The sequence below is a fragment of the Colobus angolensis genome, unplaced genomic scaffold, assembly GCF_000951035.1.
Source record: "Colobus angolensis palliatus isolate OR3802 unplaced genomic scaffold, Cang.pa_1.0 Scaffold3, whole genome shotgun sequence".
In the NCBI taxonomy this organism is placed as follows: Eukaryota; Metazoa; Chordata; class Mammalia; order Primates; family Cercopithecidae; genus Colobus; species Colobus angolensis.
In genome coordinates, this window is record NW_012116265.1 from 25,775,273 (window position 1) to 25,802,850 (window position 27,578).

General features: G+C 49.0%; 1 protein-coding gene across 2 annotated transcripts in view; it reads right to left on the reverse strand.

The window, feature by feature from the left end:
- The window catches only part of RAD51B (RAD51 paralog B), an 800,423-nt gene that overhangs the window by 24,152 nt on the left and 748,693 nt on the right, over positions 1-27,578 (reverse strand). The window contains exon 11 of one of the 2 annotated variants that reach the window (XM_011949704.1): positions 246-1,690. The exons of the other annotated variant lie outside the window; for it this stretch is intronic. Coding sequence (XP_011805094.1) covers positions 1,572-1,690 — 119 coding nt within the window. The 3' untranslated portion in view covers positions 246-1,571. Of the gene's footprint in view, positions 1-245; positions 1,691-27,578 lie in introns of those variants that run through there. 2 annotated transcript variants of the gene reach the window in all.

Sequence of the window (27,578 nt, forward strand, 5' to 3'; positions counted from 1 at the left end):
GCACAAGTATACATATGTAACAAACCTGCACGTTATGCACATGTACCCTAGAACTTAAAGTATAATAATAAAAAATAAATAAATAAATAAATAAATAAAATGGAGAATAGACATGGGATAAGAAACAGGAAACACATCTGCTGGACTCTCAGATAATCTTTTTTTCTTAATGTATTTTTCCTCTGATTTAGGAAAATGCATGTTAATGGGACGAAATTTGAAAAAAAAAAATTCCAAAAAAGAAATAAACGTCAAGTATAATCTTATTGCCCAGAGATAGCACTGTTAACATTTTTATACATATTTTTCCAGTTAAAAATGTTAAAAATGCACATAATACTTTTTTCTTACAGAACGGCTACATTGTATGCATATTGCTTTATAATCTGTTTTTTCTCTTTAATAATGTGGTGTGAACACTTTCCCATGAGATTAAGCCTTCTTCTGACACATAATTGTAATGACTACCTAGTATTCCATCATATAGATGTTAATTTAACTAATACCATATGGTCGAACATTTAGGTTGTGTCCATTTTTTTGCTAGTATAAATAACACGATGTAGATATTGGGGAGACTGACTCAGGCTGCTCCCTTGTTCTGGTCATAAGTTACTTAGTCCTTCCTTAAAAGCCATTGGTCATTTGATGGGCCAGACAGACTTCCCAACCCTTGCTCCAAACACAAGGACAAATTTAATCTATTCAAGCTAGGAGTGGTCTTGGATGTTCTCTTAATTCCACAGAAACACTGATGTAAAAAGACAGTTATATTCAATTCATTTGTTCATAGATGCATTATTTCAGACAAAACAGCCTCCCTTGACTGATTTCCCTTTGGCCCTGGCCATCTTTTCTACAAGGCAGGCAAGCTTATTGTAACAGCAAAGGAAGCGAAACGCCTTTAGTAAGGTAAACCTGCAGAAGCAAATGGCAGCATGTATTCCAGGGTGAATCATTTTTAAATTATCTTCCATGTTTAGGATTTTCCATGTAAGTGTTCTGCTCCATTAGAGTGGATAATTGGGAGGGAAAAGAATAAACGTTTCAGCGCTCCTGGCATGCTGAGGCGTTTACCAAAACGCTGTGCTTCTTCTAGGCAGAGGGGAAGGCATCCGCTCAGGAGCACTGAGTAAATACTCAGTGGAGAAATTGGGGCAAAATCTAGGCTGCTGGATCCCAGTTTGTCTCAGCCTCAAGAAACTCAAGCTGCCATAGTGGGTGGTGGGGTACCTTAGTTCACCTCCTATTTCCACATCCCTGGTCCTTTATGGCAGCAGCAAGCCAGGGAGAAAATGTACTCCATGGTGGAGGGCACAGGCTGTGTGTCTGGGGAAGGGTACCTGAACACGTCACCTGTCACTGCATTGCCCCCTTTCTCATTCTTGTGGCCCTACATACATCTCCAGTGGCCATTGGATGAGATTGCTAAGGACAAAATTCTCATTGGAATGGCAAAGTCTCATGCCTGTAATGCTAGCGCTTTGGGAGGCTGAGGTGGGTGGATCTCTTAAGGCCAGGAGTTGGAGATCAGCTTGGGCAACGTAATGAGACCCCACTTCTACAAAAAATTAAAAAATTAACTGAGCATGGTGGCACACCTGTAGTCCTAGCTGCTCAGGAGGCTGAGGTGGGAGGATTGCTGGAGCCCAGTTCAGTTCAGCTTGGGTGACAGAGCAAGATATTGTCTCTAAGAGAGAGAGAGGAAAAAAAAAGAAAGTCAAAGTCTAGGCCCTTTTGCCTTTCTCTGAGGCCCTGAGCCTACTGAAGAGGATGGTTGAGGAAGACCTGATGGAGAGAGACTTCAAGGGGTATGGCTAGGAATGTACATAATGGTGGACATGTGCAAAAGAATGTGGGCGGGGAGGAAACATTCACGTGTGCACACACAAACTCTCTCTCTCTTGCTCTGTCTCTCTTTTCCTTTCCCTCTCTCTCTCTCCCCCACTGCCTCACTCACTCATAGCTTAATGGGGTTTCTGGGAGAGGAAACTGTGGTCTCAAATGCACATGAAAAGTCCTGGAACAAGCTCTCAAAAGCGCGTGGGGGTGGGGAGCAGGAGGGGTGGGGGAATCACGAGACTGCCCTTAGGCAAACATTTTTGTCCCACCTCTCTTTTCAGCTGTCCTAATGTGTCATCAGACACCCCTGCCCAGCCTGACAGGCCCACATACACAAACAAAGTGCCCCAGTGAGCCATTCCTTTCCCAAGCCGCTGAGGGGTCTTCTGGGAGTTGGAAAGGATTCTTTCTGAGCTGATCTGGCACTGGCTGATGAGCTCAGCTGTCTCCTCTTCTAGGAAAGATTTACTGCAGCAGAGCATGGCTGCCTTCCATCCTCCTCCCCAGCCGTCTTTCTTCCAAGCCAGAGACTGAGGTTGGGGAGTTGACAGAGGGAATGCTGGGAACAGATCAATATTTCTTCCCTGGGTGACTGAGGGGCTGCACAGACAGTGGGAGCCTCTCTTTGTGCCCATAATTAGGTAACAGTGGCATCACTATAAATGCCAGCCCTGAAACATTCCCCACTTCCAGCCAGCTCAGGTGCCAGGCACCTGCATCTTGGCCTCTGGAGACTAAGAAGGAAGGGCCCTGTGCCCATTTGCCAACCTTTTGTACTAATGATGTGAAGTCCCTCTTGTCCCATTGGATTTCATCTCTCCCTCCCATCAAACCACCTGCAGGGACAGGCCCTAATCAGTTCCTACTACAATTTTCTTCCCTCTGCCACTGGGACAACTTGGCCCCTACCTGCTGCTTCTGCCCCCTCAGCATCAAAGGGCCCGATGATCATTGGCTGGTGAGAGCTTGAGAGCCCACCAGAGAGCCCACCATGGGCCCGGTCCTGTTCCAAGGGCCTCTCACATATTAACTCATTTAGCGCTTAGAACAATTCCATGAGCTGGGCAGTTATTATTCTTGTTTTCTAGATGAGGCTACTGAAACCCAGAGAGGTTCATTAACTTGCCCAAGGTCTCACAGCTAAAGAATGGAAGATATTAACTTAGCAGCCTAGCTCTGGAGTCCTGCCCTTGAGGCCATGCTGTGGGCAGGAATAAAACAGTTCCAGTTCAGCCAGCGCTTGCTCCTGGCCCAGTACTGACCTGGGGCCTCAGGCTGACAACAGGACTCTGTCTTGCTTCTGTGCCTAGGTTCCTTCTCTAGAGACCTGGTATGTTTCACTTTCTAGGATATCCTAGGATGCAGGATTCCTACTGTCCCTCATTTCAAGTTCTGGAACCCCACCCTGAGCCCATTCTGATGGCCATGGCCATGGACCTTGCTGATCGATCTCAGACCATAAGAATGACATATCACTCAGTCCCATATCCCAAGCAGAGCCAAGAGCACGGTGCCCTGCACACACACAGGAGCTGTTCAAATCACATTTGCCGAAGGGAATCAATGCCAAAATGCTCTGTGCCTCAGTTTCCTCATCTACACAATGCGGCAATAAGAATATATCCAGAGTTTGTAAGAACGAATTAAGTGAATCTGTGTCTGGCATGTGGCCAGTGAACAGTAGGGGTTGGCAGTTACCATTATCGATATAGTGGTCACGTCTATGATACATGGCAGAAGAACTTTGAGCTCTCGGATTCTAATCCTGGCCCTGCCACTTCTCAGATCTACCTTTGGCAATTGAACCAACTTTTTTCCCATGCTTGTTTTCTCATTTGAAAAGTTGCACAGTGATACTTGTACCTCACAGAGATTTTGAGAATTATGAGATAATATGTGCAAAGTACTGTACCTGGCCCAGAAAAATATCTCAACAAATGATAGCAAAAATTATTAGCATTATGATTGTTACTATGTTAAAACCGGGATGCATATGCTTACAACATTTGGGGTCACTCAGTATTCTTCCTGTGACAGACTCCTCTCTTTGATACACACACACACACACACACGCACATCATTGCACACACCTTTGCACCTCCCTGCTCACATTTATGGTGCAATGAGGACATCTGGGGTTTCAGCCCTAGCTGCAGGGGAGGGGGTTTAGGAGCTTGCATTCGTGGAAAGCATCCATTCTCCCACTCCTAATACTGAGGGGACACAGTATCACAGCCATCTGGAAGGAATGGCTTGACCAGATCCTTCAGGGAATAGGACTATCAGAGGATAGGGCGTGTGCGCTTCTCTTTGACCAACTGGAAGTCACCTGCCTCCTGAGTGTGTGCCCAGCTCCACACAGTCCTAGGTGGTGAGACAGTTTCCCAGGGCTCCATTTCTCCAACAGGGTCCAGAAGTGAAAGGAGAGAAGAGGAGTGATAGTAGGACTTTGTGGCCCATCCAGGTGGCCGGCTAATCACTTCCACATCCCAGGGGCTCAGCACTGCACATCCAGTGGCTGTTCCAGATCCCTAAAGATCTCCCCAGGCCCGCCAGAGCACCACATGGTAGCAGGACCCCACCACTCCTTAGCAACAGGGTGAGAGATCCTTGTTGCAGCTGGTTGTGGGGAACCCTTTCATTTTCACTCACAAAAATGAAAAGAAGCAACTCCGCCACCCCACCGGCCACACACACACAGGCGGCCTGGCTCTGGCAAGGTGCAGATGCCCAGGGAAGAAGAGCATCAGACCCATCGGGCTCCTCAGGTTGATTTGATTTGAATCATTGGAAGGATGTCAATTATGATAGCATCGTATGGCTGTTTCTTGAGAAGCATCCATAGCATCCATGTTGGGGGTGTGTATTCGGAAGGGATTTATTTACAGACAGAAAAACCAATGAGGTGGCTACCCTGTTTGTCTTTATTAATGAATCTGTGACAAGTAAAGCAAACAGAAGAGGCGTCCTCAAGTCTCTAGCATGGCTGTTGTTCAGCGCATCCAGAGTCCCTGGCAGAACCCAGCATGGAGGACAGTCACTCTTCTTGCTCCTACTTCTGGGACTTCTTCCAGCTTCCATTTCCCACTGTCCCTGTCTGTGTCACTATGCCACTGGGGACCCAACTCACTCTACTGTTGCTTTTGCTGTCTTCTCCAACCAGCCTCCCTTAACTCACTGGGGGAAAGATGCTCCACCTCAGCCACCAAAACATAAACGAAGAAAAACTGGAGTTTTAATTTGTTTAAATAGGAAGGAGTGAAGAAAAGAGTCACTGGTGAGATGCACAAGGCCAAACCATCAGAATGAGGTTGGGCAGAGCAGGAAGGGGAGGGGAGGAGAGGGGTCCATGGCTGCCTGGCCCATCTCAGGTAGGGGCAGTCACCTAGCGAGAACTTCATGGGGCCATCTATAAAGGCCCCTCCGTGGTGAGGGTGTTGAAGAGGAGACATTCTAGAGGGGCCACTCTGCCCCGCCACCCATGGTCATCATTGGGTGGATGATGGGCAGATAAAGTAGTGGACAGTTAGCTGAATTATGAAAATGCTGTAACAGGTGAGTCGGCATCATCGCCCTCCTAGGAAGAAGGGCTGCAGAGACACAGAGAATTTGAGGTTGGATGGCCTCTTGTGGGTAATGGGTCTAACCCCAGTTAAGGCAGCCAGGTGGTGTCAACATTTAAGATTCCAGGTAGATTTATTTATACCCGCAGTGAGAAGTTCAGTTCCAGTCCTCAGGCTTAGGAGGTAATAAAGAGGCCCCAGTCCCAGGCACCTGTGCCATAGATAGACTAAAAGCTGAAGACCTGACATCGCCAGGTTTTCTTTGCTCTGGGAACCAGACTGATGGGACAGGCAACCCCCGATGCTGCGGGGGAGGTGACTGGGAACACCCTGCCATGCTGGCAAGCTGGGGGCAGTTACAGATGTAGATCCAAGGGGTGGCCAGACTTGTTTCAAGCCTGCTTGTGGAAAAGTGGTTCTTTTTTTAAAAAAAAACAGCTGTCAACTTGGCCCCCTGAGCCTGGGTAGACTGGCTGGCCAGGCAGAGCTTGAAGAGATGCATGGCAATTGCAGTCTCAGCTCTCACTGCATCAGTCAGCCCAAACCTCCTTGGAAGCACAGAGGCGGACTGGTGAGTTAGTGAGGCTCTTCGCATCTTGCTGGAGGCCGAGGCCAGCACTAGTTTTTGGAATCAGCATCTGGGTGACACCCCAGTCGGCTGCTCAGGGTGACCTGTGTGAGGCTAGGCAGAGGATGAATGTGAAGTGTGGGGTGGAGGCAGGGAGGAAGACTTTGAAATGGGCTGGGTCTGAAGTGGCAATAAATGTCAGTGCAACATTAAGAAATACACACCACGGGTACGATCTGAATGCATATGGAATGTGTGTGTTTGTGTGTGTGTGTATGCCTGTGTGAGCTAACACAGACATTCTCAGCTTGATGAGCTAACGAAAAAGCCAAAAACTGAAAATGGGTGGCGGGGGGGGGGAAGCCCTTTCTATCCCTGTAACCATTAGAAAGAAAATAAAGTCCAAATTGCGTTCAGGGCTGCTGAGACAGAGGAAGAGAGGCAAGAATGGAAAAAACAGGCCATAAAGATGCCAGGGCTCCTTAAGCAGAAACATCTGTGGAAGTCATAAGACTAGGGGCCTGGCCAGGCTTCTAACAAACCCAGGAAGAGGAAAGTCTGTACGGGATCAGGACTACCCTCATCTGCCCTGTGCAGGGCCCCTGGGACCAGCATCCGTGCAGAGGAGATACCCTCTTCAGGGCTCAGCCAAGGCCTGGTTTCTAGCAGCAGAGAAAGGGAGAGGGAGGAAGAGACATTCCCAGGTCGGGAGGGGGCCTGTGGCAGCCATGGGGGCAGTGATGTGATAGCCGTTTTGAGTGTGTATTTATTTAAAGCTTTAACTCACTGAGGTAGCCTGGTGAGCCACATGTCTCAACTCCTGCAGCTAAAGAAAAAAAAGTGAAGGCGGGGGGCAGGGGAGGGAGGGTCAGTTGCTGACCTGCACAGGAATGGGTGGCTATGCTCGCTGTTTGCAAATGTAGGCCACTCTCTTTTGTAATTTTCAACAGAGGCCAGCTGTTCAAGGCTCACCTCTCCTAATGACTACAAAAATGGCAGCTACCATTTATTGACTATATTCCACTCTCTGTACCATGTTCCTTGTAAATATCACGTTACTTAATCCGCCAATAATTCTGTTATCCCCAGAATGGGTGTAGACGTGCATGTCTGTCTTCAAGGAGATTCTCATATTAGCATTATCATCCTAGGAGGAAACTGAGGCTTAGAGAGGTTAAGGGACTCGCCCCAGGTCACCCAACCAGTACCCGGGAGCTAACCTGCCCTCCTTTCCTCTACAAAACTGACTTGAAAAGCAGCTTTAGTCAAGCCTCATGGGGAAAGCAGCTTCGCAAAATCAGCCCAGCATTTATGGAGAAGTTGAGATGCTGCAGACCCTCGTGGCTTGTCCATCCTTGTGTTCCATTACATTAGCTTGGGAAAGCAGGAGGGGACTGTAGTGACAGAACACACCAACACCAAACAAAGAAAAGTGGTTAAAACTCCAACCCCTGTAACAACGAGAGAATCTTACTGTCTCTCAAAGAAACTCACAGATGGTGAAAGAAATGAAATCCAGACTCGATCCTACTTGCTTGTCAGAACCGCCAAGGAGCCATTTATCCATTATGAAAGTCACTTGTTGTATCTCCTCTTTCTGGAACGCCCTGTCCCCAGACCTGACCCTGCCAGACCGCATTCATTCAGTTCCTTCACCCATAGTGATCTATTCTACATGAGAAATCTTGGTCTCTCTGGGGGCACTCTGGATCTTAATTTCACATGGGGGTAGCTGGAAGGAAAAGCTATCACTGTTGGCTCTGGGGTTCGTGGTCAGGGGACTAAAAGTCCCCCCAGAAAATAAAAAAGTGACATAGCAAGAGGACGGACTAAAGCTGCATCTCCTAGGTAGTTGCCTTGGGGAAATAAAGGATTTTGATCCCGGAGCAGTCATCTCTGTGCTGCTAACATTGACTAGGGTAGGAGCTTGCTGGTACCAGGCCGAGCCTCACATCAGCCCTTTATAATGGGTTACATCATCTCTGATGTAAAGGAGAGGACACCAAAGCTCAGAGAGGGAGCTTACTTACCTAAAGTCACATATTACTGAGTGACAAAGCTGGCATTAGGAATCCACAAGGCTGGGATGAACGCACCCATATGTTCTTTCCTGTGCTCCACTCTGCCTCGAGCTCGAATGTACCTGTGTTTGCTGGCCAGCTTGTTAAAACCCATTCTGATTCAGTAGGGTCTGAGATTCTGCTTCTGTAACAAGCTCCCAGGTGATGCTCTTGCTGCAGGTTCCAGGCCCGCACTTTGAGGAGCGAGGATCTATACCATGCCGCCCTTTTAAATGCACCATGTCTGCCATCTGGGCTGGCATTTCTCTGTCTCTTCAATGCAGCTTTCCCACCAGAATGCCAGAACTGACCAAAAGCCACACTGTGCAGCCCAGTCAGCTATACTATGTACCCAATTATTGTAAATCTTACTTTTCCCTATGACTTGGCTGAGTGTTAAAAACCCAGCATCAGCCTTGGGTAACAAAGGCTGGCGGAGGCCTGCCTTGGTGCAGCTCAGAAGCTATGGAGGAGGAAGCTGCTCTGCGGGACCGGGTAGGACTTGATATGGCTCTGGATCTCGGTGGGGATGGATGTGCTGAAATCTCTCTCATATGGCTTCTCCCACAAGCTGACGGGAATTTCCTGCTCAGACCAGCAGAGGAATTAGGGGTTTGCTTCTTCAGGGCCAAGCTCAGTGGGAAAAGTAGGAGCAAGCAAGAAAGCAAGGGGCTGCCTTTGTGTGAGCCCAGCTGTCTTGGGTTCCTGGTTCTGCTCCATTTATAGCTGGGGGAGGCATCTTCTCCAGCTCATAATTACAGCCTGAGATTCTGCATTTTCCCAGGGCTTGCTCAAAGGCTGTGAGTACAAATCTTTCAAGAGGGCTGGGGTGATCTGAATTCCACAGAAAGGAGGGGCTGGGAGAGGCTGGAGCTCAGGTTTGCTTTCCAGCACAAAGACAAGCTGGAAAGACAACCAGAAAACCCAACCCCAATCTCTGCAGTGCTCTGACCACTCTCCCCCTCTTTTGCATGGACAGAGGGATTCCTTCTTTCAAGACACTACTGAGCGCCCCTTATGCGCAGGCACTGTGCTGGACACTGACATATAGCAGACAGCAGGATCCCTGGCTGCTGGCCCCAGGAGCTCACAGCTGAAAGAAGCCAACTTTTTTTTTTTTCATACAGAGTTTTGCTCTTGTTGCCCAGGCGGGAGTACAATGGCGTGATCTCGGCTCACTGCAAGGGTGCGATCTTGACTCACTGCAACCTCAACTCACTGCAACCTCCGCCTCCTGGGTTCAAGTGATTCTCCTGCCTCAGCCTCCCAAGTAGCTGGGATTACAGGCACACACCACCACGCCCAGCTAATTTTTGTATTTTTAGTGGAGATGGGGGTTTCACCATGTTAGCCAGGCTGGTCTCAAACTCCTGACCTCAGGTGATCCACCCGCCTCAGCCTCCCAAAGTGCTGGGATTACAGGGCTGAAACACCGCACCCGTCATGGAAGGAGTCAACTTTTAAAGGGGGTGACTGGATTTCCATGGGGTACATGCTGAGAATGGGAGTGTCTGTGAAGCCGAGTTAACGTGTTCTGTGCACATTCCCTACCTGGCCACGCTGATCATGACACTTGGCCCTCCTCTTTGGACCCACTCACCTGCTCTCACACTGCTTTGCCAACATGGGTCTCCCTTTACTCCCTGGCCTGCCCCCACCTCCCCTGACATCACCCTTTAGAACCCATTGGACACCTTGGTTAAAACCAGAGGAACGTATGGGCTTGCATTTCCATGAGCATCTGGAACCGATTGGCACAAGGGCCGGTGAGGTTCTTGGGCACGCTGCAAATGTTTGCCTTGGTCAAAAATAAAGGTGTGTGGAGGGGAAAGGTCAGGTCACGTGGGGAGGAGACAAGAATCAAGCCTGGGTGTGCACCATGGAAGAAGACCAAGCTGGGGAGTTGCTACAGGTCCATCTGGTTACTTGAGGCTCATGACTGCCCGGCTCTGAACAGTCCTCGGGGTGAATCACTGCCCTGGGAACAGGACTATCGCAGCTCTGCCTCTCCATGCCAGCCTCGGAGAATTCTGATTGCAGTTTTTCACCCCCCTTTAATTATCTTCTCTTCCATAGGCTAGGAGGTGATGGGGGTAATGGGGGGGTGCTGGAGGAAGACTGATTGCAGCCGATTCACTATGAAACGCAAAGCGTAACGCGCCGTAGATGCTTTGCAGGCCCTTGATGAGATCTGCAGCAGATGAGCCGTTGCCTTGGCGACACTAATGAAAAGCAGGCTTCAGAGAGGTCCAAGAACCCCCGTGGGCTGAGTTATCTCCCCCCGCTGCAGCTCTCCTTGCCTCCCCACCAACAGCCTCAGATCAAACTCCCCGAATATTTATAAAATCTCTACCAGAAACAGAGAAAGTCAGCCGCCCAGCCAGGCGTCTGCCCACGTCTTTCCGGAGCTGCTCGGGTGACACTCTCCAACGTGGCTCATTATTCTGTTTTTCTTCCTTGCAGTGAGCAGGACAACCAGAGAGAGAGTAGGGGGAGAAAAAAAAATGTTTGCTCTGCCCTGTTCCAGCTGATTTTGACTTGGGGAATTTACTTAGCATTTAGGGGCCTTACCTGGGATAGGTCATCCTGTCCCCAGCCCCTCCCTACCCTTCTGCCCTGTAGTTTGTTGCTCACTGTATCCCACCTTTGTTAAAGATGGGCTCTAACTTAGAGCCTGTATGGCTATTCCTTGGTTGCTTGTTTAGCCCATCAGCCTCCTGCCTGGGGCTCCTCGTCAGCCCCTGGGAAAGTCCAAGGGGAGACTCGCTAAGAAGCTCTCTGCACTTCCACAATGGAGATGCGAGGGATGATGGGGATGGGCAGCAAAAGGAGCTGGCCTCCCTGCCATGGTGAAGCAGGAATTGGGCTTATTCCCTCTGAAGAAAAGGGAGTTCCTGAAATTCCCCATGGGGAGACAGCAGGGAATCAAGGCTGGTCTGAGAAAATCTAGGTGACTACCACCTTTTTTGCCTGCTGGTTATTAAAATGCAAAGAACTTAAAAAACAGAGTATACAGAAGTGGGATGCACCTCTTTGGGTTGTGTCCTGCCAGAAAATGGGAAGGCTCCATTTGCCCAGTTGAGTATATCCCAAGAATGCCCTTCCTGACCGCCATATCCTATGGGTGATGCAGACTTCTATGTAGAGAGGCATCAAGAGCTTGTGGCAAGTCCTGGATTGGGCTAAGAGGGTTGAATGTAATTTGAGTGTAATGCCCAGCTCTGCGAAACCCTGAGGGCTCAGCCTGGCAAGTTACAAAACCTTCTTCTCTCTCGGTTTCCTCATCTTCAGAAAATGAGGATGGGACTAGGTAGTCTTTAAGACCTCTTCTAGTTCTATGATTTCTAAATAACAATGGAAGAAGAAAATTGCCATATGGTATAAGGTACTAACATGAACAGAATTCATGGGCCAAATGTGGGGTCCAGGTGGTAAACAATACAGGTGATAAAGCAGGAGAAGAATCGATGGAAGTGTTGGGAACCTTTTATGGAGGTGAAACCCCAAGTTACCTTGAAGGATGAAAGAGATTTGGACAGAAATAAGAACAGCTGGGTAGGTGCTGATGAGCAGATGCTGGGAGCAGGCAAGGAGCGCAGTGGCACAGGTGAGCTGGCTGGAGGTGAGGAAACACTGGGAGGTAAGGTTGTATAAGGAAGGCTGATCGGGCTGGGAGGGCAGTGCTATGGGAGCATGAGCGTTAGAGAGAAGCAAAGAGGCTTTCTCGATTGTAATAGCTCCTGCTTCCTTAAGATTAATGAAACTGCTTTGAGTGACTCCCACCAACACCCTGGCTATAAGAGATGGAAGGAAACCAGATCAGTAACAAGATCAGGACCCTTGGCTATTAGCTCATGTGGCCCCAAGGAGGTCCTAGGTCCCGGCAGCTGAGGGATCTGACTCTCCAGAGACATGTCCTTTTGTCACCTTTCTGCCAAGGAGGCCAGCCAAGCGGCACAGGCTGGTGGGGATTAGAGTCAGGGAGTTTGAGAGGAGGAAAACAAGCTCTCCACTGTGTCAGGAGCATGAGACGGTGACACCTGAATGACCCTGAGGCACAAGGTGTTGGGCAGAAACCCAGCCCTGGCATGGGGGGTCGGGGGGCGCCTGGGCATCTGAAGGACTCTTCTAGGAAACCGCTAAAGCTCCTTCCTCCGGTTCTCATTGGCTAAGCTCACCCCCGCCAGGCCTTCATCTGGTGACTGCAGTGGTCTATGCTGTGGCCCACACATTAGGGAGTCTGCTCTGGCTTACCTCCAGCCACGGATGAAGTGTCCACAGGTTAAAGGAACATGGCCCCCAAGACCCACACATGCCCTGCTACTGGACATTGGACTGTGCCTTGTGCACTCTGATCCTCGAGTTCCCTAGTCAGTTCCCTGAGCCTAAGCCCAAGGCCAAGGTGTGGGTGGACCACACCACCGGTGTGCGCACCCATAGGCCTCAGGTGGTGACCGGGGTGGCTTGAGGGCACTGCGGAGCTTGGACATGCGAGCTGAGTGCCCACACATGTGTGCTCAAGGCCCTTCCTAGTGCCACATTGAGCCAGGGTCTGAAACCAGCCCAGGCGGGCTCCCCCCAGGTCACCACATTCCAGTGTGGAATTCTGAGGGGTCCACGGGTTCTAAATTCAAGCTTGGCCTTCACCATATCAAGAAGGTGCATTTGTCAAGGCAAGAGGAGAGAACATATTCTATGTAATAGTTTGTTAACTTGATTTGTAACTTTCAAATATTTGGACATATAAAAGCTGGTCTGCATTGTACCCTTATCTGGACCCCCAAAAAGCATGTGGGGGAGTCTCTAATTTCTAAACTCATTTTACAGCCTCTCCACCCACTTACATCACTATTAGGGGATCACCCTGTCTCCAAAGAGCGTCACCCCTTTCTGGCAGGTCTGCAGGTGCTGTAGACAAACCTGTTGGGTAAAGCCAATGGACATGAGGCCTTAGTGAGCCACAGCACCTGCCACCACCAGCTGAGGCCCCACATTTCTTTTTTAAATGTTTTTATTTTTTATTATACTTTAAGTTCTGGGATACATGTGCAGAACGTGCAGGTTTGTTACATAGGTATACACTTGCCATGGTTGTTTGCTGCACCCACCAACCTGCCATCTACATTAGGTTTTTCTCCTAATGCTACCCCTCCCCTAGTCCCCCACCCGCTGACAGGCCCTGGTGTGTGATGTTCCCCTCCCTGTGCCCATGAGTTACTGTTCAACTACCGCTTATGAGTGAGAACATGTGGTGACTGGTTTTCTCTTGTGTCACTATGCTGAGAATGATGGTTTCCAGCTTCATCCACGTCCCTGCAAAGGACATGAACTCATCCTTTTTTATGGCTGCATACTATTCCATGGTATATATGTGCCACATTTTCTTTATCTAGTCTATCATTGATGGGCATTTGGGTTGATTCCAAGTCTTTGCTATTGTGAACAGTGCCACAATAAACATATGTGTGCATGTGTCTTTATAGTAGAATGATTTATAATCCTTTGGGTACATACCCAGTGATGGGATTGCTGGGTCAAATGGTATCTCTGGTTCTGGATCCTTGAGTAATTGCCACACCGTCTTCCACAATGGTTGGACTAATTTACACTCCCACCAACAGTGTAAAAGCGTTCTTATTTCTCCCATCCTCTCCAGCATCTGTTGTTTCCTGACTTTTTAATGATTGCCATTCTTACTGGCATGAGACGGTATCTCATTGTGGTTTTGATTCGCATTTCTCTAATGACCAGTGATGATGAGCTTTTTTTCATATGTTTGTTGGCCACATAAATGTCTTCTTTTGAGAAGAGTCTGTTCATATCCTTCACCCACTTTTTGATGGGGTTTTTTGTTTCTTTTCTTGTAAATTAGTTTAAGTTCTTTGTAGATTCTGGATATTAGCCCTTTGTCAGAAGGACAGATTGCAAAAATTTTCTCCCATTCTGTAGGTTGCCTGTTCACTCTCATGATAAGTTTCTTTTGCTGTGCAGAAGCTCTTTAGTTTAATTAGATCCCATTTGTCAGTTTTGACTTTTGTTGCCATTGCTGTTGGTGTTTTAGTCATGAAGTCTTTGCCCATGCTTATGTCCTGAATGGTATTGCCTAGGTTTTCTTCTAGGGTTTTTAATGGTTTTAGGTCTTATGTGTAAGTCTTTAATTTATCTTGAGTTAATTTTTGTATAAGGTGTAAGGAAGGGGTCCAGTTTCAGTTTTCTGCATATGGCTAGCCAGTTTTCCCAACACCATTTATTAAAGAGGGAATCCTTTACCCATTGCTTGCTTTTGTCAGGTTTGTCAAAGATCAGATGGTTGTAGATGTGTAGTGTTATTTCTGAGGCCTCTGTTCCATTTGTCTATATATCTGTTTTGGTACCAGTACCATGCTATTTTGGTTACTGTAGCCTTGTAGTATAGTTTAAAGTCAGGTAGTGTGATGCCTCCAGCTTTGTTCTTTTTGCTTAGGATTGTCTTGGCTACACGGGCTCTTTTTTGGTTCCATATGAAATTTAAAGTAGTTTTTTTCTAATTTAGTGAAGAAAGTCAATAGTAGCCGGATGGGGATAGCACTGAATCTACAAATTACTTGGGGCAGTATGAGGCCCGACATTTCTTTCCAGGTGCCAAAGCCTCTCCGCTGTGCCTTCCCTCAGACTGCTTGTTGTACAGATGCTCCTTGACTTACGATGAGATTACATCCAGATAAATGCAGGGTGAGCTAGAAATACCACAGGTGAAAATGCACTGAATGAATCCACCTAACCTCCTGAGCATCACAGCTGAGCCTAGCCCACCTTCAGTGTACTCGGAACGCTTCTGCAGCCCAGAGTTGGGCAACATCACCTAGCAGCACAGCACGCTGTAGGGCATTGGCCCTTTACCCTACTGACCAGCTGGCTGATCGGGAGCCATGGCTCACGCCACCACCCAGCATCACAGGAGAGTGTGGTGCCGCTTTCTACTGAGTGCCTATCACTTTTGCACCATCATAAAGTCGAAAAATCAAAACTAGGGGACCGTCTTTACTTTGAATGCCCTCCTCCTATCCTGTCTTAAAGGCAGATTACTTAATAAAGAAAGCCTGAGAGCCTGGTCAAAGGTAATCTATCCCTTCTCCTGAAAAAATCCTAAATTACAGTTGTAATTCTATTATATTAATAAAAGTAATTAATACTTATGAAAAAAACTGAATCTCACAGGAGGGAAGAAAGTGAAAAGCAGGAGCTCCCTCAGCCTCCTGAGCCCCAGTTGCCCTTCTCCAGAGATGACGGCCAAAGCACAGCTGCCACGTCCCCGCCCCGTGTGGAATTGGCCTATGCACATACAAGGCTATACTGTGCTGAGGCTCCCATCTGTTCCTTGAGATCTCCAAGGGAAAAAGGATTAAAGAGAGGTTACAACAGAATCTTGGGGAAATGGGGCTGGCTGGATGGGTCTGAGAGAGGAAAATAACTGAAAGGGAAGAAGAGAGTCATGGGCACCCAGGGAGGGGACAGTGGGAGGTGTGGGCAGGCGTGTGCACCTAGGATGGTGGGGGTTCAAGAAGGGCTACAGCTAAGAACAAAATCAGTGGACGTGACTGAGGAACAGCTGAGTGGAGCAGCAGGGGCAGAATAAAGCCCACGTGTATAACAGTGTCTCTTCCATGCGGGTCACTGTCCCAAACACTTCCCACTCAGTGACTCACTTCATCTTGCCCAGAGTGCCCATTTGCAGATGAGGAAGCGGAGGTGCCGAGCACTAAGTAGTCCAAGGTCACACAGCTACTCAAAGGCAGGACAGGCCTCCTCCAAGGTCACACAGCTACTCTAAAGGGGCAGGACGGACCTCCAACCCCAGGAGACCTGCCGTGTGCTAAGCTCTGAGATCAGGCCAAACCACAGGGAGGCGAGGAGGTGGGGCAGAGTGGCAGGCCTCCCTGACAAGGCTTACACTGAGAGAAACTTCCAGAAGATGGAGGAGAGAAAATACACTGAAAGAGGAAATGAGGGGGAACCGGGAGCCCAGGCCCTGTTTTGTCCTGGGATAGTGGGAGCCAGCAGGGGTCTCAGGGCAGGCAGGGAGGATGGCTGCTCTGGAGGAAAGCAGTGCTTCACAGGCAGCACCCTTCGAAGTTCCATGCTGGCGCTGCAGGCTCTTCCCTTTCCTGTCCCCCACCTCCACTTGCGGGCACCGCCCCCTCCCACACCTTCTCCTTCTGGGCAGATCTCAGGGCCCTTGCTTGACTGGGCCTGGGCTGGAGACAAGGAAGCATCTGCCACACTGAGTCCCTGCCTCACCCTCGGTGCAGCCGACAGTGGGGGCACAATGCCTGTGAACCCCGTGACCATTTTCTCTCTTCCATTTCCTTTCCTGGGCACTCTGACAGTGGGGCAGCCAGTCTCCTTGGAAGGAACATGGGTGGGGAACAGAAACTGGGGTTGTAAGGTGTGCCCCACGCACCAGGCCCAGCTCTCTCCAGGTTGATCTGGGAGCTGCCGGGGTGTTTAGGAAACATGCAAATGGGCTGCCAGGTAAAATACAGACTACCCAACACAATCTGGATTTCAGGCAAGCAAGGAATCATTTTTCGGTATACGTATGGCTCAAATATTTTATAAAATACACTTATACTAAAAAATTATTCATTGTTCATCTGAAATTCAAATTTAAATGAGTGTTTTCTATTTTTATTTGCAACATCTGGCACTCTATCTTCAAACACAAACACCCAGCCTGCCTCCCTGGACTTGGTCAAAGAGAAGCTCAGGCTGGTGCTATGCCTTTCATCTGGTGCACCTACATTACATTCTGTGCTCCAGGAATAAAAGAAATCTCTGAGCTCCCTCAATTCACTGTCTGAGAAGTTAAGAGGTCCCTCCTCTGGATCTCCATGGGTAGTAATGGAGGGGAGGGGGAGAGGAGTTTGGTGATTTGAAAGCAGCTGGACAAAGGACTTGAAACAGAATACTAGGTGCTTCTGGGAGGCCCCTAGAAGCAGAAGTAACTTGCCTGTAGACCCTTGAATTTTCAACGTGAGTCAGTCCATGTGTGCAAAGGAAAATTGGTGGTGGCCTCACCAACACAGAGAGTCAAGAGAGCTGAATCTGGCATCAGTGACTGCCAGGAGACCCTTCTGGGCCCTACTGTGTGTTCTATATCTTTACTCTGCACAGAACCACGGAAGGGTCAGAGAAGAGGCTACTAAGGGTGAATGGGTAAGGCCAAGGTCTGCACAATGAGCTAGAGGAAAAGCAAGCCTATGACCCAGCCCCCTGAACCCTTGATACTTCCAGAGAGCTAGGTCTTGGGAAGGTCAAATGACACACCCATTAGCTATCCCTCGAGCACGCTCTGCTCCTTTGTCTTGTCACCTCTCTGTCTGCCACCTGTTAGAAGGCACATGGATCTGGGCAGGGTGCCTGAGTCCAGACTTTCACTGAAATTCCCTTCTGGATTTTGGGCTTCACCCTCCTGTGATCTATTCCTTCCAACTTGGTCTCCTTTATATCATTGTGAGGGCCCTTTGCCTGTGAATCAATATATCCTTCAAGGAGAGAGGATATCCAAAGACATTCAGGACCTGGGCCTCAGGTGTGAAGCGTTGTCTGTTGTCTCTTTGCTTTATACTAATTGCATAGGAAGTCATGTATGAGGTGGGCCAGCAGATTCTGAAACCTCCATGAAAGCTGCCATGTCATATCATCCATGGAGGGAAAAATTACTTTGTTTCTCCTTTTTTTGTTTTTGTTTTTTTTTTTTGAGACGGAGTTTCCCTCTTGTTGCCCAAGTTGGAATGCAATGGTGTGATCTCGGCTCACCGCAACATCTGCCTCCTGGGTTCAAGTGATTCTCTTGCCTCAGCCTCCCGAGTAGCTGGGATTACAGGTGCATGCCACCATGCCCGGCCAATTTTTTGTATTTTTAGTAAAAAAGGGGTTTCACCATGTTAGCTAGGCTGGTCTTGAACTGCTGACCTCAAGTGATCTGCCCACCTCAGCCTCCCAAAGTGCTAGGATTACAGGCATGAGCCACGGCACCCGGCCATTACGTTCTTTATCTTTGTTTTTTTTGCTTTCACTTCTGTTAGCAATGAGTTCCAACAGCCACTGCCACACAGTGTTGCATAGGCAGCAATGTGTTTGACAATGTGCTGTTGACAAGCACACACTGCAGAATCAGGAAGACCAGTAAGTATTTCAGGAATTTGCCTGATGGAAATGACTCAAGTCTGGGGCCAGCTTGAAGTCCTACAAAGCAGTAGGGACACCCACCATTCTCCCTGATTTGAACCTACCCTTGAGGACCTGTCTGACTTCATTCATTCATTCATTCATTCATTTAATAAGTACGTATTGAGCATGTACACCATGGCAGGCAGGATTCTAAGTGCTGGGGATACAACTTTGAGAAAATAGACCAAGTCCCTGCCTTTAATTCTCTCTCTCTCTGTGTGTGTGTCTGTGTGTGTGTGTGTGTGTGATGAGAGAGGTGATAAACACAAATGTATCTGGTAACAATAAATGCTATATAGAAAAATAAAGCAGGGGGCCGGGCGCGGTGGCTCATGCCTGTAATCCCAGCACTTTGGGAGGCCGTGGTGGGCAGATCACAAGGTCCAGAGTAGGATCCAGGCTCAGTTGTGAGGAAGGTCTGAAGTGAAGGGTGCATGTTGAACCCTGGCTCATGGCTTGTGATTGAGACCATGCAATGACCAGCCTAGGATTCCATTTTTTTCTTTTTATGTAAATCAGATGAATAATGAGTAAAAGCACATGAATAATAATTTCACATTTGACTGTGGAAGCATCTAGACTAAAGGAGAGAGAGAGGGTTGTTCTTGGTTATTCCTTTTTGAGGCTGGGCCTTCATCTTCAAAACCTTCATCTTCAAAATGATTAAAATTGTAGACAAGGCCACAGGATGAGAAGGGTCCAGTGGCTTGGCTCTAGTTATCCTAGAGAGGGGCAGCCAGTTCCTTGGGTTTCCATGAACTCAAAACATGCAAACCCAGCATTGCCTCCCAGCTCTCTCACAGACCCACGTGTCTCCTTTTGTGTTACAGTAATAATGGAGATCAACTGGGCACTCTGCTTTTAGGCTAAAGGTCAAGACCAGAAAAGACTTGGAACCAAACTGGAAATCCTGCTTCCTTCTCCATAACTCCCTGTCAGCTTGTAAGCACCTTCTGTTCATCCAAGTTTTGGAGAAGACATTGGTCTTGCATTCTGACACAGATCCTGGCCTCCCAAGCTTGCTTCCCAGGGAATCTCAGCAAACCACAAACAGAATGGCCCTGTTGGTTCCCCCTTTATCTAGCATGTTTTTCCTAAATAAAACACAATAAAATATTTTCTCTTGATCTTGAAATATTTGCACACTGGGACCTACTGTAGAAGATCCCAAGGTAACAGAAAGTTCAGCAAAGAGCATAGACTCTGAGTCAAGAGGTGGAGCACACAAGCCAGGTTCACCTCTGACCCCTTCCTTACTTATGTCATGCCCCTGCGTGAGTGCAAACCATTTCTTGCCTCCAGCGCAGCCAAATGACAGAGTCGGAAGGATACCACTGATCTGATTGTTAAGAGGCAAAGATGACTCCTACCCTAGAAGCTCTAAAGTAACAAGGCCTGGGTCCTTCCCTGAGAATCTTTCCCTGCATCCCCCAGGGTGGGCATGCCTGGGTGCTTTAGCATCTCTGTCTGGAAACAAGACTCATTCCTCGCTAAGCGCCATGGAAAGGCTGCCAAGACACTTTCCCTAGAACAAGGGTTTTAAGCTTTATGCATCCTCAACCGTCTAGTGAGGGGCTTTACTTCTCATTCCCCAAAGCCTCAAGGTCCACTGGGTTGGGGTGGCAGGCAGGTCTGCAATGGTAACAATCCTAATCTCGAAATGGAGGAAGGTGTCCCCTGTTCTTATTTTTCTCCATTGGCCTTCTCCCTTCAGGTTCATTCTCTTCCCTTTGCTACCCTGCTCTGTGACCCCTGGGGCTGAGTGTTAGGAGCTGAATCACCAGTTTCCTTTGCCTCTGGCTTCCTTTTATGTCTGGCCAATGTGAGGTACAGGTAAGAGGCTGGAGGTCAGGAGGGTGTCTCTTCCCCTGCTCCCTCTTTGCGCTGATGCTTGGCTACGGCAGGGACTGTGGCCCTTGGGACCACTACTCCCACCAGGTGGCCACCTCTATGCTTCCAACACTCACCAGGCCCCAGTCACACCATTTCCTTTCTTTGCTCTTTTGGCTGAGGGCTGGTACCATCTTCCTGATATTGCTAGTTCCTGGGAGCCTCAACATTCCTGTTGCTGCCCTGAACCCTGCCCGTCTATCTGCAAGTTGTGCCTTCACTACATTCTTCTCAGTCAAATCCTTTTGAAAAGAATTCTGTTTCCTGCTGGGACCCTGATTAATATATCTTTCTATATGTATTTCAAAATAAAAACTACCCTAAATGGTAAGGTAAGTATGAGGCTTTCTGACATTGACTCTTTTGAAGCTATGTTGGTGTCCAGAGGAAGAACTTGGCTGCCAACTGGGGCATGAACCTGGGTCCAGGGACTGCTGCTGCTGAAGCTTCTAGAATGAACAGGTCGGGGACCCTGGGAGTTGCTGAGCCTTCCTCATTGGGAGAATCCCTGTTCACCATGGGGGTGGTGTTGGGGAGGGAGAAGGGAAGAGATGGAATTGTTTCACAGTCTACCACGCCGCAAAGCTCTGGGATTCAGTGATCCATTTCAATTTTCCAAATGGGGCCTAAGACCCAGGAAAGTGGCCACAGAGCCCTTTCAGTCCAAATCAGCCAGACCCCAAACCTTTATAGATTCTCATCCTGTGGAAAATAAAATCTGGTGACAGCCAGAGAAAAGAGAGGCGGGGGAGCAGGGAGCAGGGAGGGAGCTTGTCATGTAAGCTTTGGCGTCAGAGTTTGAGTTCTGGTCCTACCATTTAGAAGCTATGAGAACTTAGGGAAGTCACCTAACCGCTCAGAGACTCGAGTACCTCACTTTCCAGTTGGGAATAAAGAAACTCCATATCCTCTAGGATTGCCGAGTCAGTACCTTTGACAGAAAACCTGGGCTGAGCAGCTCCCACTGAGGAGCACCATCTGAAGGGCTTGGCACAATGTCTGGCCTGCAAAAGGTGTGCAGGAAATGGTACTTGGTATTATTTAAGTCCATCTCCATGGCTTCCCACTAGAGAAATAGTCATTGTGGAGAAGCTCCTTGGATGTGTGAAGGCAATCAGAACACCAGTCAGTGACGTGCTTTCCTGTTCTCTAACCTCAGAGTGGATTTGGATGAGAAGACTGCTCACCCACAACCTCTCTTGCTCCTGGGCCTATTTCCCCAATCCCCCCAACCCTCCAGAGCTACTTGAGACCAAAAACCCTTACTAAATTGGCAGGCTTTCCCCTTTCTCTGAGGAGCTCTTGGAATTGACTAATGAGGTTACCACAGGTGCTGCCTTGCTGCCAGCCATGAAAAAATAAAAATAAACTATTCTCTGCTGGAGAAGGGTGATGGGGACACATGCCCAGAACCTGCTACTGCAAGGATCTCAAACCATGGGGCTGTTACAGCAATACATTTCTGCTTTGCTGGCCCAAGGTCACTGTCCCATTAGAGTGGGCCTGGTGGATTCAAAGTAGAGGCCTGGGGGCCTCAGGTGTGGTGAGCTGGCCCTCTGGGTGCCCCTATACAGGCTGCTGAAGCAATGGGTGGGAGGACAAAGCTATCTTTTTGGGAGAGATGCACAAAGATGTCTCAGTTGGATTATTTTTAAATAATGTCTGGTGGGCTGGGTAGGGTTTTAAGGGCTGAGAATAAAGACCTATGTGTTCTGTGGTGTTGACAGTGAAGGAAGTAGCTGTGGCTGGGTGCGTTGGCTCATGCCTGTAATCCCAGCCCTTTGGGAGGCCAAGGCTGGAGTTTCGCTTGAGCCCAGGAGTTTGAGACCCGCCTGAGCAACACAGTGAGATGCTGGTGAGTGCAGCCACTAAAAGCCAATAGTAGTTCCAGCTACTGAGGAGGCTGAGGCAGCAGTATTGCTTGAGGTTGAGAGTTTGAAGTTGCAGGGAGCCAAGGTTGTGCCACTGCACTCCAGCCTGGGTGACAGAGTGAGACCCTATCTCAAACAAAACAAAAACAAACAAACAAACAAAAAGTAGCTATTTCTCACCCTCAGCTTGCTGGAGTAGGGGTTGGGGGTGGAGGAGAGAGCAGTGGAGTTCCTTCAACACATGAGTGAGCACATGTACGCACACCGACACCCACACCCACACCCCACACCCCCCAAACAGCAGTCAATGAGAACAAAAGCTCAAGCTCAGCCCATACACATGTGCTGCATGTTCTTGTTTGCCAGGCCCTGTAGAGGGAACTGAGCACCAAAGTGAAGCTAAAGTCTTCATCCGTGGGCTGAATGGAAGGTCTGCCCCCTTGGTGGCCCAGGAACAGATACAGGTTGGATGGTGGCCTGGAGCCTCCTAGAACCTGAGGCTCCTGAGGGGAGTCCTGAGGCTTCATCCACTCATTTAACAAAGACCTGCTAGGAGCCCTACACAGTGCTGGATACGTAGCAGTGGGCAAGGGTGCTGCCCTCCTGAAGCTTCATTCCCCGTGGGAGATAACAACACAGGTAGCTCTCAATATATGGAGAAAAATAAAGCCAGGTAAGGGGGATAGGGAGACGTTGGGCAGGGATGTCGGCAAATGTAGGTCTTAATTTTCTTAAACGTAGAGTATCAGCAAAGCTCTCCTTAAGAAAGGAATGGGCCAAGTATGGGCAGTGAGGAGGCAGGGAGCAACCCAAGCGGAAGGAATAGCAAGAACAGGGACACTGAGGCAGGGGTGTGCTTGGTTTCCCTGAGAAACAGTAAGGAGTCCAGTGCAGCCAAGTGGAGGAGAGTGCGAGGGGGCACAGCAGGAGGTGGGGTAGAGAAGGAGCAGGGCTTGATCACGTGGACCTGTGGGCCACATGAGCCTCGGACTTTTACTGAGTGAGGTGAGAGCTGCTGGAAGGCTCCGAGTGAGGTGAGAACTGCTGGCAGGCTCTGAGCAGTGGAGGACATGATCCATTGTACACACAGTTCACACTGGCTGCTGGGAGTTGACTGGGAATAGGATAGAGTCGTATGAGGTGACTGTAGCAGAAACTCAGATGTGAGGGATGATGACACTCCCCGGCCTGGGTTTGATTCCCGACTCCATCACATACGACCTGTGGCACCATGGATAGGCTCTTTCATCTCTCTGTACTTCTGTCTCCTCACGCGTAAGATGGGCTAGTACCCATTCTTCATAGGGTTCTTTCTAGGGTTGTGATGAGGATTAAATGAACGAAAGCATGTACAGTGCCTGAGGTGTAGTAAGAGCTCAAGAAACATTAGCCATTATGCTGTGAGGCTGTTGATACGACACTGGCAGTTTGCAGATGGGAAGTCAAGGTCAGCAGGGGCAGAGGATATCAAGATTGAAGTCACTACCTGGAAGGTCAGTGATAGAAGCCAGGATACACTGGGAGGTCGGGACAAGCCACAGGCCAGGGATGAGTGGACAGTCTGGGATCAGGTGGGAGTGGCCTTGGCAGGTGAGCCGTGGGAGCACCCCAGGAGTTACTGGGGTGGCTTACTGGAATCAGAAGCCCCAGGCAAGGAAACAAAGGAGGAAGGAGTTGGGTCCTAGGCAGAGTAAAAACAAGGGACTTTGCCAAGAGAGCAAACCAAGGAGCCCCCCAGCTGCAAGGGGCAGCTCAGGGCAAGTGAGCAATGCCCACATCTGATTTCAAGAGTTTTGATGGGTTCCTTAAAAAGCAAGTTTAGGTTTCCGGCAAGGAAAGCAAGGCAGCTGCTGACATAGTCCGGCCTGCGAGATGTGAAGTCTGGGAGGCAGCTGGGCAGGGCCCTTGCCACAGGGTTAGGGCTGATGCCTGGGAGAGAGACTGAAGCCCACTGTGGGTTTGAGAGACCCTAGGGGACCAATACACACTTACAGAACCCACTAGTGTATCTGGATTCGAGATTACATCTCAAAAGTTTGGCCAGACAACCTTTTGTTTGTAGATTACAAACATCCCTGCTTCTAAGCCAGAGGACATGAGACAGACTCCAAGGGCTTGTTTGCATGGAGTATGAAACAGCCATGCACTGGGGTCTGTGGGCGTCCATGAGCTAACAAATTTCCCCAGAATGGCATGTGCTGTAGTTTGGGGGATTGTGCTTTATAGATTGATAATGATGGACAATGAAATAAAATCGATGCCCACTTTCTGTGCTGCCTCTTGCAGCTCCTTCTTCCCCTTAGCAGCTGCTCACTCTCATTTTTCTCTTCTTTTAACAAATGTGATTATCTGGCTCTCAGGTAAGGACCTGAGCCAAGGAGATTCTCAAAAACAAAACAAAACCAAAAACAAAAACAACAGCCATCCAACACCAAACAACCAATAACTGAACAACTTAACAATCAACCAACTAACTATATATGGTAGCAAGAATAACGGCCCCTCAAAGGTGTCCATGGCCTAATTCCTGAAGCCTATAAACATGTTCCTGACAGGAAAAAGGGAATTAAGGCTGTTAATTAGCTAACCTTGAAACAGGCACATTGTCCCGGCCCAACGTTATCACAAGGGTCCTAAAAGAAGAAAAGGGAGGCAGAAGAGGAATCCAAGTGAGAGGGAGAAGTGGCAGTGGAAGAATGATTGGTCAGAGAGCTGTGATGTTGCTGGCTCTGAAGATGGAGAAAGGGGGCCATGGGTCAAGGAATGTGGGCAGCCTCGAGAAGCTGGAAAAAACAAGACAACGCATTCTCTCCTGCAGTCTCCAGAAGAGAACACTACCCTGACAACACTGATTTTAGCTCAGTGAGATCCATTTTGAGTTTCTGACCTCCAGGATTATAAAGTTAATTGATTTGTACTGTCGAAGCTACTAAGTTTGTATGGCAGCAATAGGAAATGGACACATTAAGCAACCAAACTGAACCTGGTTTGAACTGACATGGTTGCACCCAGCACTGCAACATGCAAGGCCTTCAGCTTGGTTGTGTCGCCTCAGCTCACAGGGTCGCCTGCCCTGTGTTCCAGCCAGTCAGAAAACTTGCCGTTGCTTGACAGTTCCTGCCTCCCCCTCTGCCAATTCTCTCTTTCTAGGAGGGTGGTTAGATCTTACATGTCAGACTTACAAAGCCCCTTCACTGGCTCATGTGAAGTTTAAAGGAAATGCTGTACATGTGAGCGGTCTGCAAACTGGAAAGCTCATGAAGACATGAGCTAATATGTGACTTGATGTGTATGTGTGTGTGGTGCTCCAGCTCAAGGCCCAAGGCTCCTGAATGTCCTCAGAGCCTTTCCCTTTAGGTTATTGATCACAGTCTTAAATTATAGTTTCATATATGCACATATTATTCTCTTACTAGATTTGCAGCTTCTTTGAGGGAAGGGCCTGGACTTCAGTATTTACCCTGGTAACCCCCACAGGGAGAAGCTTGGCTGGAGGTAAAAATGGGGATGGGGGCTGGAAACAAGAGGGTCAGAAGGTTACGGCAGGCTGCCGAGAGCACTGGACCCCCTTTCTGGCTCAGCTTCAGCCCCCAGATTTAGACTCCCTGATGATAGGACCTGGCCGTGCTATATCCCTTTAAATAGAGTAGAGTGTTTAGTAAACAGTTGATGGGAATCTGTTTCTCACAGTACCTTCCCCTGGTATTTTTAAGGTCCTACAGTGACCTTCAGATGCCTCCAATCTCGGCTCCCACTGGTCTATCCTATGCAAAGTGACAAGGCTGGTTTCTCACAGCCTTGTCTGATCCCAGACCTTCTAACCTTGCAGTCAGAGGACCCCGGGGGAGAGTCATAATTCTGGGCCCTCTCCTAATCGTAGGCTCCCCCCAGGTCCAGCCAGTGCTTGGCTCCAGGCAGGACAGCCCTCTGGGTACTCCCTGTTCCCACAGGTGGGGCAAACAGATGCAAGACAAGGAGCTCAGGGCAGACGGACCTGGGTATGGGGACCCAGGGGCCACCGGGGAGGCTCACTCTTCCCTCTCGCTGGCACAGCCTGTCCTGTTACTCTGGGCCACATTAGGTAAACAGGGGAAAGAAAACAATGTCTGTCAGCTACAAAATGAGCCCATCAGGAAAGGAATGTTATTGCCAAGTGTTCTCAGAGGGCAAGACAAACAAAGAAGGTGAAACCTGTCTTTAACATCAGGCCCAGTTCACAACCATGCCCTCCAGCAGCCCTTCTATGAGCAAAGACCCGTGCCCCACAAAGAGGAACCCTTCCCACCTGCCTCTTCTCACTTTTCCAGGGCTAGCTGGGCCTGCTCCCTCAGCCCCTGGGTTGGGCGGCTCCCTACTGAACAGTCAGTGGGAAGGCAGAGGCTGCTGGGATGCAAGCTGCTTCAAGCCTGGCTCCATGGCAAACCCGAGAGCCCGTGGTGCTGTCGGCTCCTAGCCGGGCCCTTTTAGAGGGGCATTCCCATCTCCAAGGAGGCAATCACATCAATAAGGGACGTTCGGCATCTTGCCCTCTCTGCGGGCAGAGGTGTCCCATAGCAACTGGGGCTGTGATCTGCATATGACAGCACATTGCAGCTATTCAGGACTTTTCTTTCCCCTGCTTTCTTTGAAACAAGCTTGCCCTATATCCAAGTTCCCTGTGAGCCGCATACAATGAAAACAGCAGTTGACAGGTTCCCTGTAACTTGTGAAATTTGAGTGCATCCAAGGGGAGAAAGAGTGCTCATTACTGAAACACAAAACGAGCCTCTTTCAAGGCGTGGTGAGTTGGCCCTTCAGTTTGCTGCTGCTGACCCTGTTGCCCTTCTGAGCACAATAAGCAGAGGGAGAAGAGGGAGAGAGAGGCCTTTACTCCTTAAGTTGCCAATTGATCACCCTCCTAACCCCTACGGGGGCTGCTTCTCCTAAACAATTCGGGTGACAGAGGTCAGGGCTCTGGCCCATTCCTCTGGGGAGAGCTTAGCTCTCCCTGCAGGGACTTTCCCAGGTGAAATAAAGACAAGCTCCAGAAGCCTTAAACAAAATCCTGCTGATGACGCAGAAGGGAAATACAGAGAGGGGAAATGAGAGGTGCGCAGAACCATAACATTGGGCTTCAGCTGTTTTATCCAGCCAGACCCCAATGCCCTTTAACACACTCTGAGATTGGACCATGCGTGGTGGAAGCCCAGCCACATTTAAATTCCAACATGGTGGCCAATGACCACTTAGCAACTGGGTTGGAGAGAGGAAGCCATGCAGGGAGAAGAAACAACTAACTCTATTTTTGCCCACACTGGATTTTATGTAATTAACTAGACTTCTTGCATCCAAAATATCAGAAGAAGATGAGAAAGAAGGCAAAGAGAGGGCAGAGGAAGAAGAAAGGGAGGACAAGGAGGAAGAAGAACTTACGAGGTAGGCCAAAAACAGTGCAAGCTTTGAAGGAAAGCCTGTTGAAAATGGCTGCCCAGGCCGGGCGCGGTGGCTCAAGCCTGTAATCCCAGCACTTTGGGAGGCCGAGACGGGCGGATCACGAGGTCAGGAGATCAAGACCATCCTGGCTAACACAGTG